This window comes from Branchiostoma lanceolatum, chromosome 15 (genome assembly GCF_035083965.1).
Source record: "Branchiostoma lanceolatum isolate klBraLanc5 chromosome 15, klBraLanc5.hap2, whole genome shotgun sequence".
NCBI classification, from domain to species: domain Eukaryota; kingdom Metazoa; phylum Chordata; class Leptocardii; order Amphioxiformes; family Branchiostomatidae; genus Branchiostoma; species Branchiostoma lanceolatum.
This window is the reverse complement of record NC_089736.1, coordinates 18,522,632-18,537,253: the sequence shown is the minus strand read 5'-3', so window position 1 is coordinate 18,537,253 and position 14,622 is coordinate 18,522,632. Positions and strand designations below refer to the sequence as shown.

The following is a 14,622-nucleotide window of genomic DNA, read 5'->3' as shown; positions in this document are numbered from 1 at the left end:
TATATATAAAGCCTACATATATAGGGGTCCGCAGGACAAGGGTTAAGCAGATGCAGAAGTTTAATGACACAACAAAAAGTACAGTTGACTGAAAACTACTAAATGGAAAATTAATGTAAAATACAAAACAATACAGGATAACACAGTAAATCTCTAACAATATATGCATATAGGCTAACATACATGAATCTCAGAGAAAGTCTAATAATAAGTAACATTATGATACAATAAGGTGGGGCTAAACTTGAGTGTCAGTTTCTTTTCTAATAACAACCCAATCTTTTATGTATAATTAGCCTATTTTTGCATTGTCAGAGCTGTCAAATCTAAAGATCTATAGTCAAACCTAATGTGGTGTTGAGTCTCTTGAAATCTGTTGATCTAAACAAAGAAATGTAAGTAACATATTACATGAGACATCATAGCTGGAGTGTTCTATGACAAAGTTATGATCCTGCTTTCTGTCCTGTACAGAGTATGATGGAGGCTCAGGAGAAGGAGTCCAGACAGAAGTCCATCTCTGTTGCTCGCTGCTACTCCATGAAGAACAGACATCCAGACATCATGCCATGTAAGCACATTCTCAGTCTTCACAATTGTGTGATCATGATATAAGGCCAATTAAACCAATCTGCTTTCTTGCTTCTCAGATTTGACACTTTCTTTTCTGCCTAAATCGGCAAAAGATCATTATTATGTACATTGTGCTACCTTTCTTGACACATATTATGAAGCCCTGTCAGTATTGTCAAACTACTGTAACAGTGTACGTGTACCTTCACTATGTGCCTTTGTATGTGTTTCAGATGATCAAAACAGAGTAAAGCTTTCCAGCCTAAAGGATGATTACATCAATGCCAGCCATATAGTGGTAAGCCTGGTATATACCAGTGATGTTGACACAGAAACAATACAGAGAAGTAAAGATGGTCTTGCACAAAACTCTTTGCTGCCACTTGCAGAAGTTGATGTTTAGCAGACTGTCATCAACAACCTGGCAGACAGCTAGTTTGTTCTCTGAAGTGTGCTATAATTTATTTGGGACAGAAGGAAGCAACACTAATCTTTGACATTTGAAGTGCTTTGCGCAGCCTCAAATACAGTAGATCTTGAAACTTTTGCAGTGGTTTTATTTTTGCATTTTTCACATTCACCTCTCCATTATGAATTCATGACACTGAATATGTCTCCCTTGTATGACCACTGTACAACTTGAAACAAACAATTGTTTCAACCGCCAATTCAAAACACTATGAAAACCTCCTTTTTCCTCCTACGGGAAAATAAAACCACCATGAAAGTAAATAAATGTGTACTGTCCCGATTTCACAGATTTACAAAGTATGACCTACTACTGGCAAAAACATGTTCACTATAGCTAGCAGCATTGAGCAAAAAGAGAGCTATTTTTATGAGTTGTTGGTCACTGCATATTAATATGAAGCAACAAAATACATTTTTTGGGCCTGCAGGGTGCCACACTTGTTTTTAGACTCGGTGTACCTGCTAACAAACATGACACTTTGCTCTTTGGTTTTTTATTTATTTTTTTATTCATCTTTAGGGTAGTCCCTTTAGCTGACTCAGCAGCTGATTTCCAAGGGAGCCCTTACATACAGATGATAAATAAAGGTCATAAAAGGATAATTAAACATAGGAATAGTACAGAACAAACTCAATATAACAAACAATAGTACTGAAATCATCAAACAAAAGCAAACAAATGATGTTGAGAGGGTCAGAGGTCAAAGCAGTAACATAGGAGTAAAATAATCATATAATCAAAACAAGCTTAATGGGCAAAAATAACTGAACAAACGTAATATGTTGTAGATGGTCAATAGACGGCTAGTAAAGTGACTTTAGTCGCTCTTTAAATATGTTAAGGTTCGGCGCTTGTTTCACATTCAGTTCGAGTGCGTTGTAGGTTACTACTGCCCTATATGCGAATGTACGTTGACCTGTTTTTGATGTGTAGTTGGGTCTGTGAAGTAGGTGTGATTGTCTAGTGTGGTAATTGTGGATTTGGTTATTATAACTGAATGTGTTGAGTAAATAGCTGGGGGCTAGCCCATTGAGACATTTATACACCATAATGCAGACATGGCGCGTTCTTCGGTGTTGTAGTTGACTCCACCCAAGAGCACGGTGCAGTTCCCCGTTTTTGTTACATCTGTCAGTTACATTGTTGTAATAACGACGAAAAAGAATTCCTTATCAAATTAATGTTAAACTTATGTCCAACTTCCTGTTCTAGCATTTTGAGAATCCTTCCTGTCCAAGGATGATTGCAACACAAGCCCCCCTCCCCTCCACATATGCAGAGTTCTGGACCATGGTGTATGAGCAGCAAGTGTCTGTCATCATCATGCTGCTGAACCAGGAGGAAAGTAGAAAGGTACAGAATAGAGTTGGTCTACATTTGGCATCTTACCTTCTGATCAAGTGAAGAACACAGCATAGGAACAGTGTGTACATGTTTGTTGCAAACAAAAAGTGTAAAAGCTACAATCATAGGCATTGTAGCCATAGTGCAAGGTGGCACGTATTGCCAAAGTAGACATAGTGACTATGACTGGGAGAATTATTATATTAAGTACATGCCTTTGAATAGAGTTTGGCAATGAAGCAGCCATGTTGCAAATACTAGTCTTGATGGATGGTATGAAAGGTCATTTGTGTTGGTATACAACATTAGGGCAAATCTAAAACATAAGGATTTTTTGGGCCCTGTGAATTTTCGACCCATTCTCTTAGTCTTCTTCAGGTGAACTGAGGACCTGATTGCTCTGTGCAGGTCATTTTACAAAAGTATGACATGAGCAACAGGTTAAAAACTTAACATGTTATTTCAACTTCTGCATGTACGTTAATTATGATTAATAGTATGCTTGTGCTAGACCTCAGGAACTTGTGGAGACAATGGTGCCACCTCACAGAGAGTGAACTGAACAGAACTGATACATCTCATAGCTGAAGGCATTTCAAAGATCTTGTAAACTGCAGATAGGATTTCCCTTGCCTTGCAGAAATGGCATTGCTACTGGCCAGCAGAACGGGGTGTTGCTGTGAACTACAGTCAAGTGACTGTCAGCTTGTACAGCATCAAGACTCTTCCTACACACATAGAAAGGATGTTCAACATCTCACATAAGGAGGTATGCACAGCTTCACTTCCTTACTTCCTGTGGCTACTGCAGTTTGAACTTATTTTGCTTGTTCCAGTTTGAGTTACATTGGACCAAACTGACTTCATTACAAAATGTATAATTATCATTGGACTCCAGGAAGAATAGTGTAAGATTGTGGTAATTGAACACTAATGGAGATCCCAATAAAACAAACAAACTGAGAGAGTAGATTTTACAGCATTATTTTAGAGAAAGCACCAGGTATTTAATAGTGTATAGTCAGACCAAGGAGGTCCTAGTGGTCAGACTGTAACATTTTCCCTCTGTTGTATGCATAAAGTCACTGTGAGCCCACACAATGAAAGACAAAGCAGAAAACAAGGCCATTGTACACTCCTTGTGCTAGTGTAGAAAACAAAGGTCTATCCATGCTGTATAATGTGTCTGGTGTCCATAAGATTGCTTGATGATTTCAGGATAGAAACTATTCACATCCAAGTAAAGTTTGTTGTCTAAAATCTAGGTTAGTTTGTTTGTGACACAAGTACCAACAATGATTTTGTGCAAGCTGTGCCTGGTATAACTTAACACTTATTGAACTTTTAAACAGTTGGGTTGCTTCAGGATGAGAAGAGGTGGCCATTTTCAGAATGCTTATACTGACTGTTTCAAAGTTAACAGAGGGATGTGAATTGTGCTATCCTGGCTTTTAATGTTATGTTGGATAGCGGGGAGGATAGCGAACCCGGCGGGTTCAGTTTTTGTCCCGCTGTATACATTTGGCTGAATTCACGCCTTTCTCACCTCTCGGACCTGAATTTTTCTTCCCCGGGGCTTGTCCAAACCCGTCGGGTTCCATAGTTTTTGCCATTTTTTCCCGGGGGGGAAGAACAGTAGGCCGGCGGGGAGAAGCATTCTTCCTTGCGGGAAGAAGCATTCTTCCTTGCGGGGCTGTAGTTTCACACCTCGGGATGACCAAAAAAGAAAGTGGGGTGCTTCAATTTCCCGCAGTTTTCTTGCATTTATCATCAATGATATCATAAGTTGTGAACATTGCAGAATAATGATTTTCATATCACTATACTCAGTAGACTAAGAGCTACGCACTGATGTCTTACTTGAAGGTAGAACATCAACTTTGCTTGAATTTCCAAAAGGCTAGTGTCTGTCTAAATCTCAAGTGACTGGTGTTATGAGATCAATTGCATCATTAATTGTCTGTATCCAAAAGAAGAGTTTGCAACCATACTGTACAAAGAACCTGCAAAATTATTGCTTCATATTGATTAAGACTAGTAGACTTCAGGGCAGTACATGAACCTAGAACTAAGAAGACACAAAACTACTAATAATTGTCTATTAGGCCACACCAATTTGATTAGTTGGTTCTCGGAATCTCCGCTTCCGTAAAATCTAAAATGAAAAAAAATCGAAAATCATTAAAGTATATTCACTAACAGCTTCGTCACTGAGGCGCCACCAAAAATACCCTGCAATCCCAATAAGAGTTGATAGAAGGCTCTCTTTGTAGATAGTTTCAAGCCAATCAAAACGCTAGAAATAGTCACATGATATAGAGGAACCAATCAAAGACTTGCTGAATGAGCTATGTTGTCTAGTGAATGGCACGGTGCCATCTTGGAAGGAGGTACGGAGCTGTTGGAAGCACTAACTTCAAAAGCCTGGAAGATTTTTAGCCATAGTTGAAGATTTTTGCCATATAAATATCGTAGGAGAGAGACGGTGACCACAAACTGCAGTGTCCATAAAAATAATGGCAGTGGAGAGAGACAACACAGTTTGTTAACATTTGATCGTAACTTAAGGATCTCTTGGGGGAGCCAGAAATTTGCACATGTTGCAGTGGGAATAAATTGACGGGTGAAAATACTTTGGTCAGCACTAGAAGATGATTAAGTCAGCTCTACTCTTGGATCTTGTACAAATGGACCTGGCATGAATATTAACAGTAGGCAGGTGGGTTCTATGAAGATAGCACGATTATGAGAATAAAACTTGTGTTGCCGTATACTTTTTTGCACATGTTTTTTTTACTTGATGAACAGAAACGTTTCGGGGCAAAATCATCCATATTTCTGGTCAAGATATTTTCTACCATGACCTATTTTTTTTCTGTTGAAATACTGTGCCCTTATGATGTGTATGAGAGCACATTAAAGATGGGTTATTTTACTTATTTATAATAAATTGATTCTCTTAATTGTTGTTTACTTTTTTTCAAATTTGTGCATTATATCAAGGAGGTTAAATCCTTGATTGCTAACGTTAACTATCAGCTTTGAACAATTTCTTCCTGTTCAAAATATGTTAAAATTATTGTGAAGGCCTAAGTGAAAAATCTGATCAGTATTGGTATAACGTTATGTGCCTAAAACCTTGCAATGACTAGGGGTAAATGCTGGTTTGGCTTAATCAGGTCCAATTCCAGTTTTATTCAGGTCCTCATGTTCATGTCCAGAAAACTGAACCAACAGTAACAGAAAGAGACAAATGTGAATTAAGGCTAAACTAGCTTGATTTAGGGTTGCTTTTAACCTTTTTTGGGGGCAGATGACCTACTAGTAATATGAATTGCCTATACAGAAAGGTCTAACGTTATATTTTTGTACTTCGTTCAGGTTTGTTGGACTCGGTTTTGGACTTTCAGTTATTTTGGACTTGGGTCTTGGGTGTTGTTCAGGTCTGAATGAGATCCAGTGAACCGGTATCCACCTCCAGTGAACCGGTATCCACCCCTAGACTAGACGTGTGTACTCATTTCATGTCTTTCTTTTACACAAGGCCCCGGCTCCTCAGGCTTGATTCAGTAGAGCAATTTTTTTTTTTCCCTGTCGCTTCATATTTTTCCTGAAGAAATCCAAGGACCAACAAATTAAATTGGTGTGGCCTTACAAAAAGTGATATAATAGAAAATCTAATTGTGTTTCCTGTTTCAGACCCGTCTGATGAGGTCTGTAGTTCACCTGCAGTTTACAGGATGGCCAGACGGAAAGTAAGCTTTACATGATGCTTATGCTTGTGTCTCTCATGGGTAGGATCTATCATAATGTAATGGTTATAACCAGTGCTATGCTATATCATAGAAACCTTCAGAGTGTACTTACAACAATGTTTCATGAAAAGAAGCTTTATTTGGATTTAATGAAGGTGTCACTGACAAGAAATTAGAGATCAAGATTTTACCTGATCATGACTTTTGTAATTTACGGATACATACATGTATGTCTAGTCTGTGACTAGTATTTCTCTGTGTTGTAGAAGTGTTCCCGACAGCCCAGATGCGTTTCTGCAGTTCCAGAGAGAAGTCCTGGAGTATCACAGACAACAGAGGAGCCTGCAGACGCCCATGGTGGTACATTGCAGGTCAGGTTTTCCTGTTCCACTGTACCTTTAAGATGGAAGGGAGAGGAGGCAGTTTGGTGCATCTTGAGTATACCATATAGTTTCATATTGCATACATGCCTGGAGGCAATCAAAGACCTGACCAAGGGAGCTGAAACGTTCAAGGGGAATACTAAAAATGATGTTTTAACTATTTAACCGTTAATGGAGGGGTAATATCCAAATTCCATGTGAGGGCGAGCTATCAGTTCCCATGCAGGTTTGCAATCCACAATGTTTCAAAGGTTGGGATGAAATTTGCCTTTCCCAAGGGCACAACGTCTAGGTGCATGTCCGGCCATGTCTGGGTACTCCACTGGGGATTGAACCTGGGTCTCATTGGTTCATAGCCGGATGCTCTGCCACTATGCTACACAGACGCCACTATTTATGAAATAGATTACCAGTACTTTGTTATAATCTAGTCACATCAACACTCTGCTCCAGCATTACTAGAATGAACTGGAAGAAGAAGTTTTTTGAGAGGTCAGTAAGTAATTCCCAAACATGTAAACCTGCCCCACGTTGTCTGCAGTGATGGGGTTGGGAGGACAGGAGTGTTCTGTCTGCTGGCTGCTGCTGTCTCAGACATCAACATGGAGAGACCCACACCTGACCTGCTCTCTCTCGTCCATCAACTCCGCATGCAGAGAAAATACATGATTTCAGAGAAGGTAATGTTGGGTTGGTCTGACCGAATGTTGTTAGATTTGGATATCAGGTGCAGTCTTGCGATAGATTTAGTGGTACACAGACGTTACTTTGAAAATGCATCTGTATGTGTTGGCAGTTAACACAGTACAAAAAGCTAGTGGGGTAGCCTTATAGTTATACTATACAAGTTACTACATAAGTTAAAGAGCCTGCAGAGGAGGACAACCTTCCCAATGATCTTTGGAACGAAGAAGCAGCCATCATCATAAGTTATAGAGAAAATAATCAAGCTTCTGAATGATATATGATGGATCATTTTTCCCCCTTTGGACTGCAAATGAAATGGTGTTTTCTTTTCATGACATTGTGTCGTCTTTCTGTTTTGGGTGTTTAGTCTTGTTTGAGTGGCTTAGTTTTGGTTTTGTTGCCCAATAGAATAGAGTACACATTACTCACACAGTCACTTAATATGGTTGTGGGAACATTACATCTGCAAATATGGTCATAGTCAGTTACAGTGAATATTCAACATGTGCATAATTGTATATGCAGTCATCATCAATTTTGGTTGTTAATAGGAGTATGAATGCCCCATGGTGAAAAAGTTGTTCCTGCATGCTTGGTGAAATTGGATGAGATGTTTTGATATGGCCCATGACAGGATGTGGCCATGGTTGGCTGTGCTAGGTTTGACTAGCATTGATGAGACTGGTGCAATAGCCTTAGGAGGTTGTGGGTTCAAACCCAGGCCAAAGACTTTAAAACTGATTTTACTGCTTTCTTTGCACTTATGAGAAAGAGTATGATAAATAGTTGAACATTTAGTACCCCCCCTACAGCAATGGTTTGGGTGATGTTCAAGTATTTGCAATGTACAATATTTACAGTAATGATTACAGTAAAAGGGTATTTGTTCAATTGTTATTATACAGGTAACAGAGACCATGTTTTCTGTAACCCTGTTATGTTATTTTTTGGTAGGCTCATCTCCAGTTCTGCTACAAGGCTGTGCTGGTGCATGCAGAGTATCTTCTTATCAAACGTGAGTTAAGTATATATTAGGAATCCCCAATATATGTACTGCATGTTTTCTGTACCAAGGATCTGTAGAGCATTGAGACTACTCTGATACACACGCATGTACACTGGAGAAAATGCTCTTAACCAAACAGTCAGTGGTGATTTAGAGTTACTGTCAATGTAAATGTTAAGTTCACAGGGATTAAGTTTAGAGAAAGAGGAGTGTTCACAGTTTAACATGATTGCGGTTGAAACGGTGGGGTAGGCGGGCAGAAAATAGAGCAAGCGTTTTTTGCTGTCGTTTAAAGTTTGCAGGGAAGAGGTTACTGCTGAAACTGTAAATATTGAACCACTGCAAAAACGTCAACGTGTACAGTATTTGTTGTGAGGTTGTTAACCTTTTTCCCTCTGTAGGCACATCCGTCACTTCAAAGTTGAAGTCAGCACAAAACAAGTTGTTTTGCATTTAATTTAATGATGAGACAATAACTAGTTTTCCATCGGTTCTCAGGAGGAATCTTGAGGAACAAAAGTCCAGAGACGCAGACAGCAGCTACAACTACAGAAGCCCCAAAGGTGGGCTATACACGATTGGACTCCTTTGATCCTCTTTCTGAAGACGCTCCATTGACCAAAGTCCAGTCGACTCTGGAGAAGCTGAGTATGGGAGAAGGGACAGATGTTGGTGGCCCTGCTTGTCTTCTATCCACAGATCTACAGCAGTCACAGGGCCCCGGCAATACCAGCCAGCAGAATGACTTCAACCCTTCAGGTATGCTGACAGCAAGAACAGGTTTTGGCACTTTTTTCTCCTGCAAATATCAATGATGCATCAATTCCAACTCAGCTAGATCCTGAAAGTAAGCTACAAGTCCAAACTCAATTTAGCTTCTTAAACTTTTTATCATGATTGTCAATATTAAATGTAGTGTTTCATCTTATGGCTTTAAATGAAACATTAACCGCTCGTTCTCATTTAAATGTCCAAATGGCTGTCGCCAACCTTTACGTTTTGATATGAGCCAAATTACGGGCACCATCGATGCTTTCTTCATTTTTCCACAACACCTATTATGTTTCATGAAAAATGCACCACAACATTACTTATGGGTTTTGACTTCGAAGAAGTTATAGCAATTGGTGGCGTAAAAAGCCCTAAAAAACGGCTGTCACCTGAGGAGACATGCAAAATTAAAAAAGCAGCCGAGAATGTAACAGTTCAGTTCAGAGAATGACCGGTTAACTGGTGAATCCAGCTACCGAGGCCCTCCGACAAATCAAGTCAGTTGCTCCTGTCACTGCTCTTGTACGCTGTGCAAGGTGGTTTATGCCTGTCGCCAAATTCTGAACAAAAGACATAACAGTTATGAATGTAACTTCCGTTACCATCCTTTGATGCTCTCTGTGTTGTTAACAAGGCCTGGTGTAGGAAAGCTGCCCATTTTCTAAATGCCCATACATACGTCCTTTTACTAATAAAAGATGTAACGCAAAAATGAACATCCTTTTGAAGGAAAAGCCAACTTGAAGGTTTACTGTTGTAACTTCCGTTACACCTGTGGCGGAAAATATGTAACCTGGCGCAGAACTTTTTGTAACTGTGCACCATAATGGAAAAGCGTTTGAACTAGAATAGAAAAGACAAGACAGGAAGGCTTCCAGACAGAATGCGGTTGGCTAGCCCGCAGTCTCACAAAAGAGGGGAAGAGAAGGGCAACCCAGCGTCGGAGGTCCAAGAAGATCTAATGTATACAATCATGCATCTCACTGCTATAGCGCAGTTATCTACCACATCTATGTATTGCCTCGGGCAGATGAACCATATCACTCGTCAGTGAGAATAACCTACAAACCATCCAAGTAATAACTATACCTTTAACTAAACTAGAATGCCAATATTTCCGTACACAGGCTGGACATTTCCTCTATCATGGTCAACGGTGACGTTGCCCAAACATGGCACATGGGATATCAGGTGTCAGGCATTGCCCAATTGTTGCTCATGTTGCGTTTACAGTCTGTGGTAGTTTTTGTATCCCTTTTTTTTCTAATAAGATAATTTATTTCATATTTGCATGGCACAAAATACAAAGGTGCAGGAAGGTGTGTGCTGACCAACTGGCTTGCTACTAAGTTCTAGTTTTTGAAACATTGTTGTTTGAGCGTTTAGAGACGATTAAGACCAAGAGTAGGAACATGAAACATTTTTAATACAGAATATGTATTAGTTTTATTTCTTGCTGAAGAGAATATCGCTTTCAGCATCAGAACTTCAACAAATTAGGTTTGCAGAGCTTTGTCAGACGGACAGATAATACATAAGTTGTCTGCGTACAGACTCATCTCGCCTCAGCGCTCAGTCAAAAATTTAACAGAAAATGAGACAATAGGTTTCTTTGTGGCATGCCGTTAGGGACCGTACGGTGCGTGGCATGTTGGGTCAGAAAAAATTTCCCTGGCCCTCCCCCCTTGCCGAAATTTTTTTCCCTGTCCTACGAGAATAACTTCGGCCCGCAAAAGTAAAACATTTTCAACACGTTTCCGAATGCGCCCTGTACTAAACATACTGAGGAATTTAGACAACCTACTTTTAGAAAGACCGCCATAAAGACGTCCTATTTTTCTCTCCAATGTTTTTCCTGGTAACTTCCTCCGGTAACTGTGATGATCATTGAATAGGTTCAAATGTCGCTGATTCAGGCATCCCAACAGCCGCTTCGTCGTGCTATCTCAAGCAGTATTTTCTATAATATCTCGCAATTTAACGCTTTATAGTTGACATCCCGAGAAATAGCGAGACTCGCATGTTATTGGTCAATTTTCCGTGACGCAATGTAGACGGGCGCAGTTATTGGTGGGATCAAATACAACAATGTATCTGACGGCCATTTATTTTTATCTTTACCATTTTCGCGGGAATAAAGTGCATGTTACTTGGCCGGCTTGAAACTTAAACAATGTATACACACATTACGGAAAGCCTGATAGCTTAAGAGTATTTCTGAATTTTTAGTTATCATTGCCAATAACTGACGGTGAACCGGGGAAAACATCAGAAAAAACTTCAATCCGATGCGACCGATCTGAACTGTACTGGGGAGGGGGGCGTGACGCCGATTTTTCAACTCCATGGCCACAATGGTCACTTGCAACCACGGCTCTCTTTTGTTTGGTTTGGGTTGTCACCGGCCGACAGCGGGCATTAGAAATTATCTAATTGGCCTCGTCGCAAACTTCCTCTGATTTTCTGGAGATTTTTCAAATTATCAGCAATTGCAGGTAAAAATTGCGATGCTGCAGGTGAAAAATTCAGAGTGGAAAAGGTGCATCACAATTTACCAAAGTGGTAGCATAGTGTAATGCCTGCATTATGAAGATACTAGACTAAGTGTAATCTCCAAGCAGATCTACACGGGGCGCGAAAATCGTAAATGCTAGCCAGAGAAGCTCCAGTCAGCCAGAGAAGCTCCAGCCGGCCCCGTAGGATCTGCGCTAAGACGGGCCTGAACAAGGTTATTAACACCCAATTGTTACCTAATCTCCCCGCAGTCAAACTGCGCTTAGAAAGAAGGTACGAATTGTGCCGGCGTGCGAAGCCCCCGTCATGGGTCAGCTGCGCGCTGTCTCACAGTTACCCGGCGGCAGGTTTGAATTCCAGATAACAATGGAAGCAAGCAAGCGCTGGTGGACGGAAAGAGTCCGCCGTAATTTATCTGGGAGTTTGAAATTAGGGATACTCAACTAGATGTCATTCTAGCATGTCTGGAAAGTAAAGATTGGGATTGTGACGGCCGACGGGCAAGGGGAACTCCCTGTGCTACCAAATCGCATTCCGCTGTGGCTTGAAACAAAACTTGTTTCGGTCGTCTCACCGTTACGAGCGCTAATCAGCGAACAAGTAAGGACGTTATGTAGAGACTTCTCAATCCACCGGACGACGCCATGGCTTCTGCCATAAGTGAAAACATGACAAACGACAAGACTCGGGTTTTACTGAAATGAATATAGACGCGAGAATCTGACTCTCAAAAAGATACAAAGATGGCGGTGTTTTCGGCGTGAGTTTTACACTGCATCCAAGCGTGAAATAATGGCCAAAAATAAATTCCAAGTTGTGGTTAAAAAATGACACGCCAAGCATTCACATAAATAAAACGACATTTAAATCAATTACTGTATAACATTAAACTAAATACTAATGGTGAAAATTTGTCTAACGGAAAAGTCTTTATGTCGATACGTTTGCTTTGATGCTTTGTGATGCGGTGTGTTCCCGCACTATTGTATCTTAGGGGAAACACTCCCGCTGTGAACTGGCGCGGCCGGCTACGTTCGTCCCAGAATCAGGTTGTAAACGATAATCCCTGCCAATTTTCACATTGGAGTTAAGCAGGCACGAGGAGGAGTAGAGGCACCTTTCTCAATAGGTTGCCCCTCCTCGTGCCGGTTAATAACCTTGTTCAGGCCCGTCTTAGCGCAGATCCTACGGGGCCGGCTGGAGCTTCTCTGGCTGACTGGAGCTTCTCTGGCTAGCATTTACGATTTTCGCGCCCCGTGTAGATCTGCTTGGAGATTAGACTAAGTGTACAATGTACTTCATTTACAGTCTTCTTTTTCATTACACCTTAACAGCCCTCACCACCTCTTCTCCCTCTGTTCCTGCTGCCATTCATGTGGATCCACAGCTGGAGGAAGTCCACAGCACGTCTCCACCGCCAGCACAGCCCTCCCCAGTAATGTCTCCTAACCCAGCAGCTACACAGACACCTGCAGCTGCACAGCTGCAGCCACCTGCACCACATGCGCACTCAGCAGATGACCAGCTGACACCTCCATCGCTGCATGAGGAGTGTACTAGTACTGCGTATGGTCTTAAATCAAAGGACATCACGAGAAGCGGTGGGCAGCTGTGTAACAATACTACAATGTCTACTATACAACATGAAGTACAAGAGAACCAGTATGATGTCATTGGTAGGAGCTCGGAAGGGACTGCATTAAGCAAATTGGAGAGAAATAGCCCAGTACTGCAACAGCTTTCAGTGGAATCCTTTCAATTAGAGTTGAACACTTCTTCCCAAAAATTGAGTAGGAAGACGGATTTTGACCAGAGAAAAGGAGGTCTTGATGCACAGAAAGACCCTGCGGACCCTTTCAGTCTGCTGGACCCATTTTGGACGATGAAGACAAAATAGATGAAATCAGCCATAGCAGCCAATCAGATTGAAGTGTGATGTGGAAGGTGATCAAAGGGACAGAAAACTGAATTCAAAAGTAGAAAGGATCTGCCAAGAATTGAATTTACTTTTCTATCCCTTTGATCACCTTTCACATCACACTTCAATGTGATTGGTTGCTACAGCTGATTGAAATTTCAAAGGCTTTTTACTTCAGACAAATTATTTGATCCTGGTAGGCCGGTAGCAGGTTAAATTTGACAGAGATTTTTCCCCGAGCTTGTTGTAAACTAGTTTATTTCATATAGGGGCCTTGTGGGGATGAATAGAGTACTCTCTTCTCTGACTGAAGAAGGCCTCTTCAAAGAGGATAAACCAGCAAACACTCATGCTGGATACCTTGTTGAAGAAAATGAACATGTCTGTGATCAGGTCGAATTTGAAATATTCATCTGTCAGGATTTCAGAGAGTGACTTGATTATGAATCGTAGGAAGAAAAGAGCACTATTGGCATGGTTAGTGGTGTCAGTAGGTTTATACTAACAATGTGTACATTTGTAAGGGTTTCCAGATATTATATGAAAGGAGCTTTAAGATGAAAATCAGCCAAATAACCAAACACATACTTTAACTTAGGCTCTTACATTGCTCAAGTCATTTATGCTAGATAATGCCTTGTTATGTTTTTTTCACTTACATGTACATCTTCAACATAACTGGACACTGCTTTGAAATTAAAGCTGATTGAATTCCCACCCATTGCTAGTATGGCTAGTACGTAAAGTGTGATTGTAGCATAATATGATGATGTGGTAATGCAACAATAGACTGATAATTTGTAATGGTCAGTGGCAATTGACGTGTTTTAAGTACTGCTTATGTACATACATTAATCATTAAATGTTTCTACAATATTCAGACATAAGAATTCGTACAAGCTTTGGTTCAGTTTGTTTATTATATGTACATGATAACTACTACTCATGGTAAAGCTACAAATTATTTTTTTAAGCCCAGGAATGGCTTAGATTGCAGATAAAATGTGGTTTGACAATAATGCACATTTGTACTTTGTAGCCTTGCATGCCTGGCAGAAGTTGACATTGCTAGTGTGACATGTACATCGTAGCCAAGAGGTCAGACTTTCATCTTCCAAAATGCTGTGTACCTAGCAGGATTGTAATGTTGGTGGTTCTGACATACACATGCATGGAATAAACTAATACTTCATAAATGA

At 40.5% G+C, this 14,622-nt stretch overlaps 1 protein-coding gene across 2 annotated transcripts in view; it reads left to right on the top strand.

Annotated features, from left to right (window-relative positions):
• LOC136420379 (tyrosine-protein phosphatase non-receptor type 23-like) overlaps positions 1-14,622 on the top strand; it is a 108,697-nt gene extending 94,075 nt beyond the window's left edge. Inside the window, exons 23-32 of one of the 2 annotated variants that reach the window (XM_066407257.1) lie at positions 475-571; positions 807-871; positions 2,258-2,398; positions 3,030-3,158; positions 6,089-6,144; positions 6,411-6,515; positions 7,069-7,207; positions 8,169-8,229; positions 8,719-8,979; positions 12,840-14,622. In XM_066407257.1, the coding sequence (XP_066263354.1) occupies positions 475-571; positions 807-871; positions 2,258-2,398; positions 3,030-3,158; positions 6,089-6,144; positions 6,411-6,515; positions 7,069-7,207; positions 8,169-8,229; positions 8,719-8,979; positions 12,840-13,402 (1,617 nt within the window). In that variant the 3' untranslated portion in view covers positions 13,403-14,622. The remainder of the gene's footprint in view (positions 1-474; positions 572-806; positions 872-2,257; positions 2,399-3,029; positions 3,159-6,088; positions 6,145-6,410; positions 6,516-7,068; positions 7,208-8,168; positions 8,230-8,718; positions 8,980-12,839) is intronic. The other variant, XM_066407258.1, reaches the window with a different exon arrangement.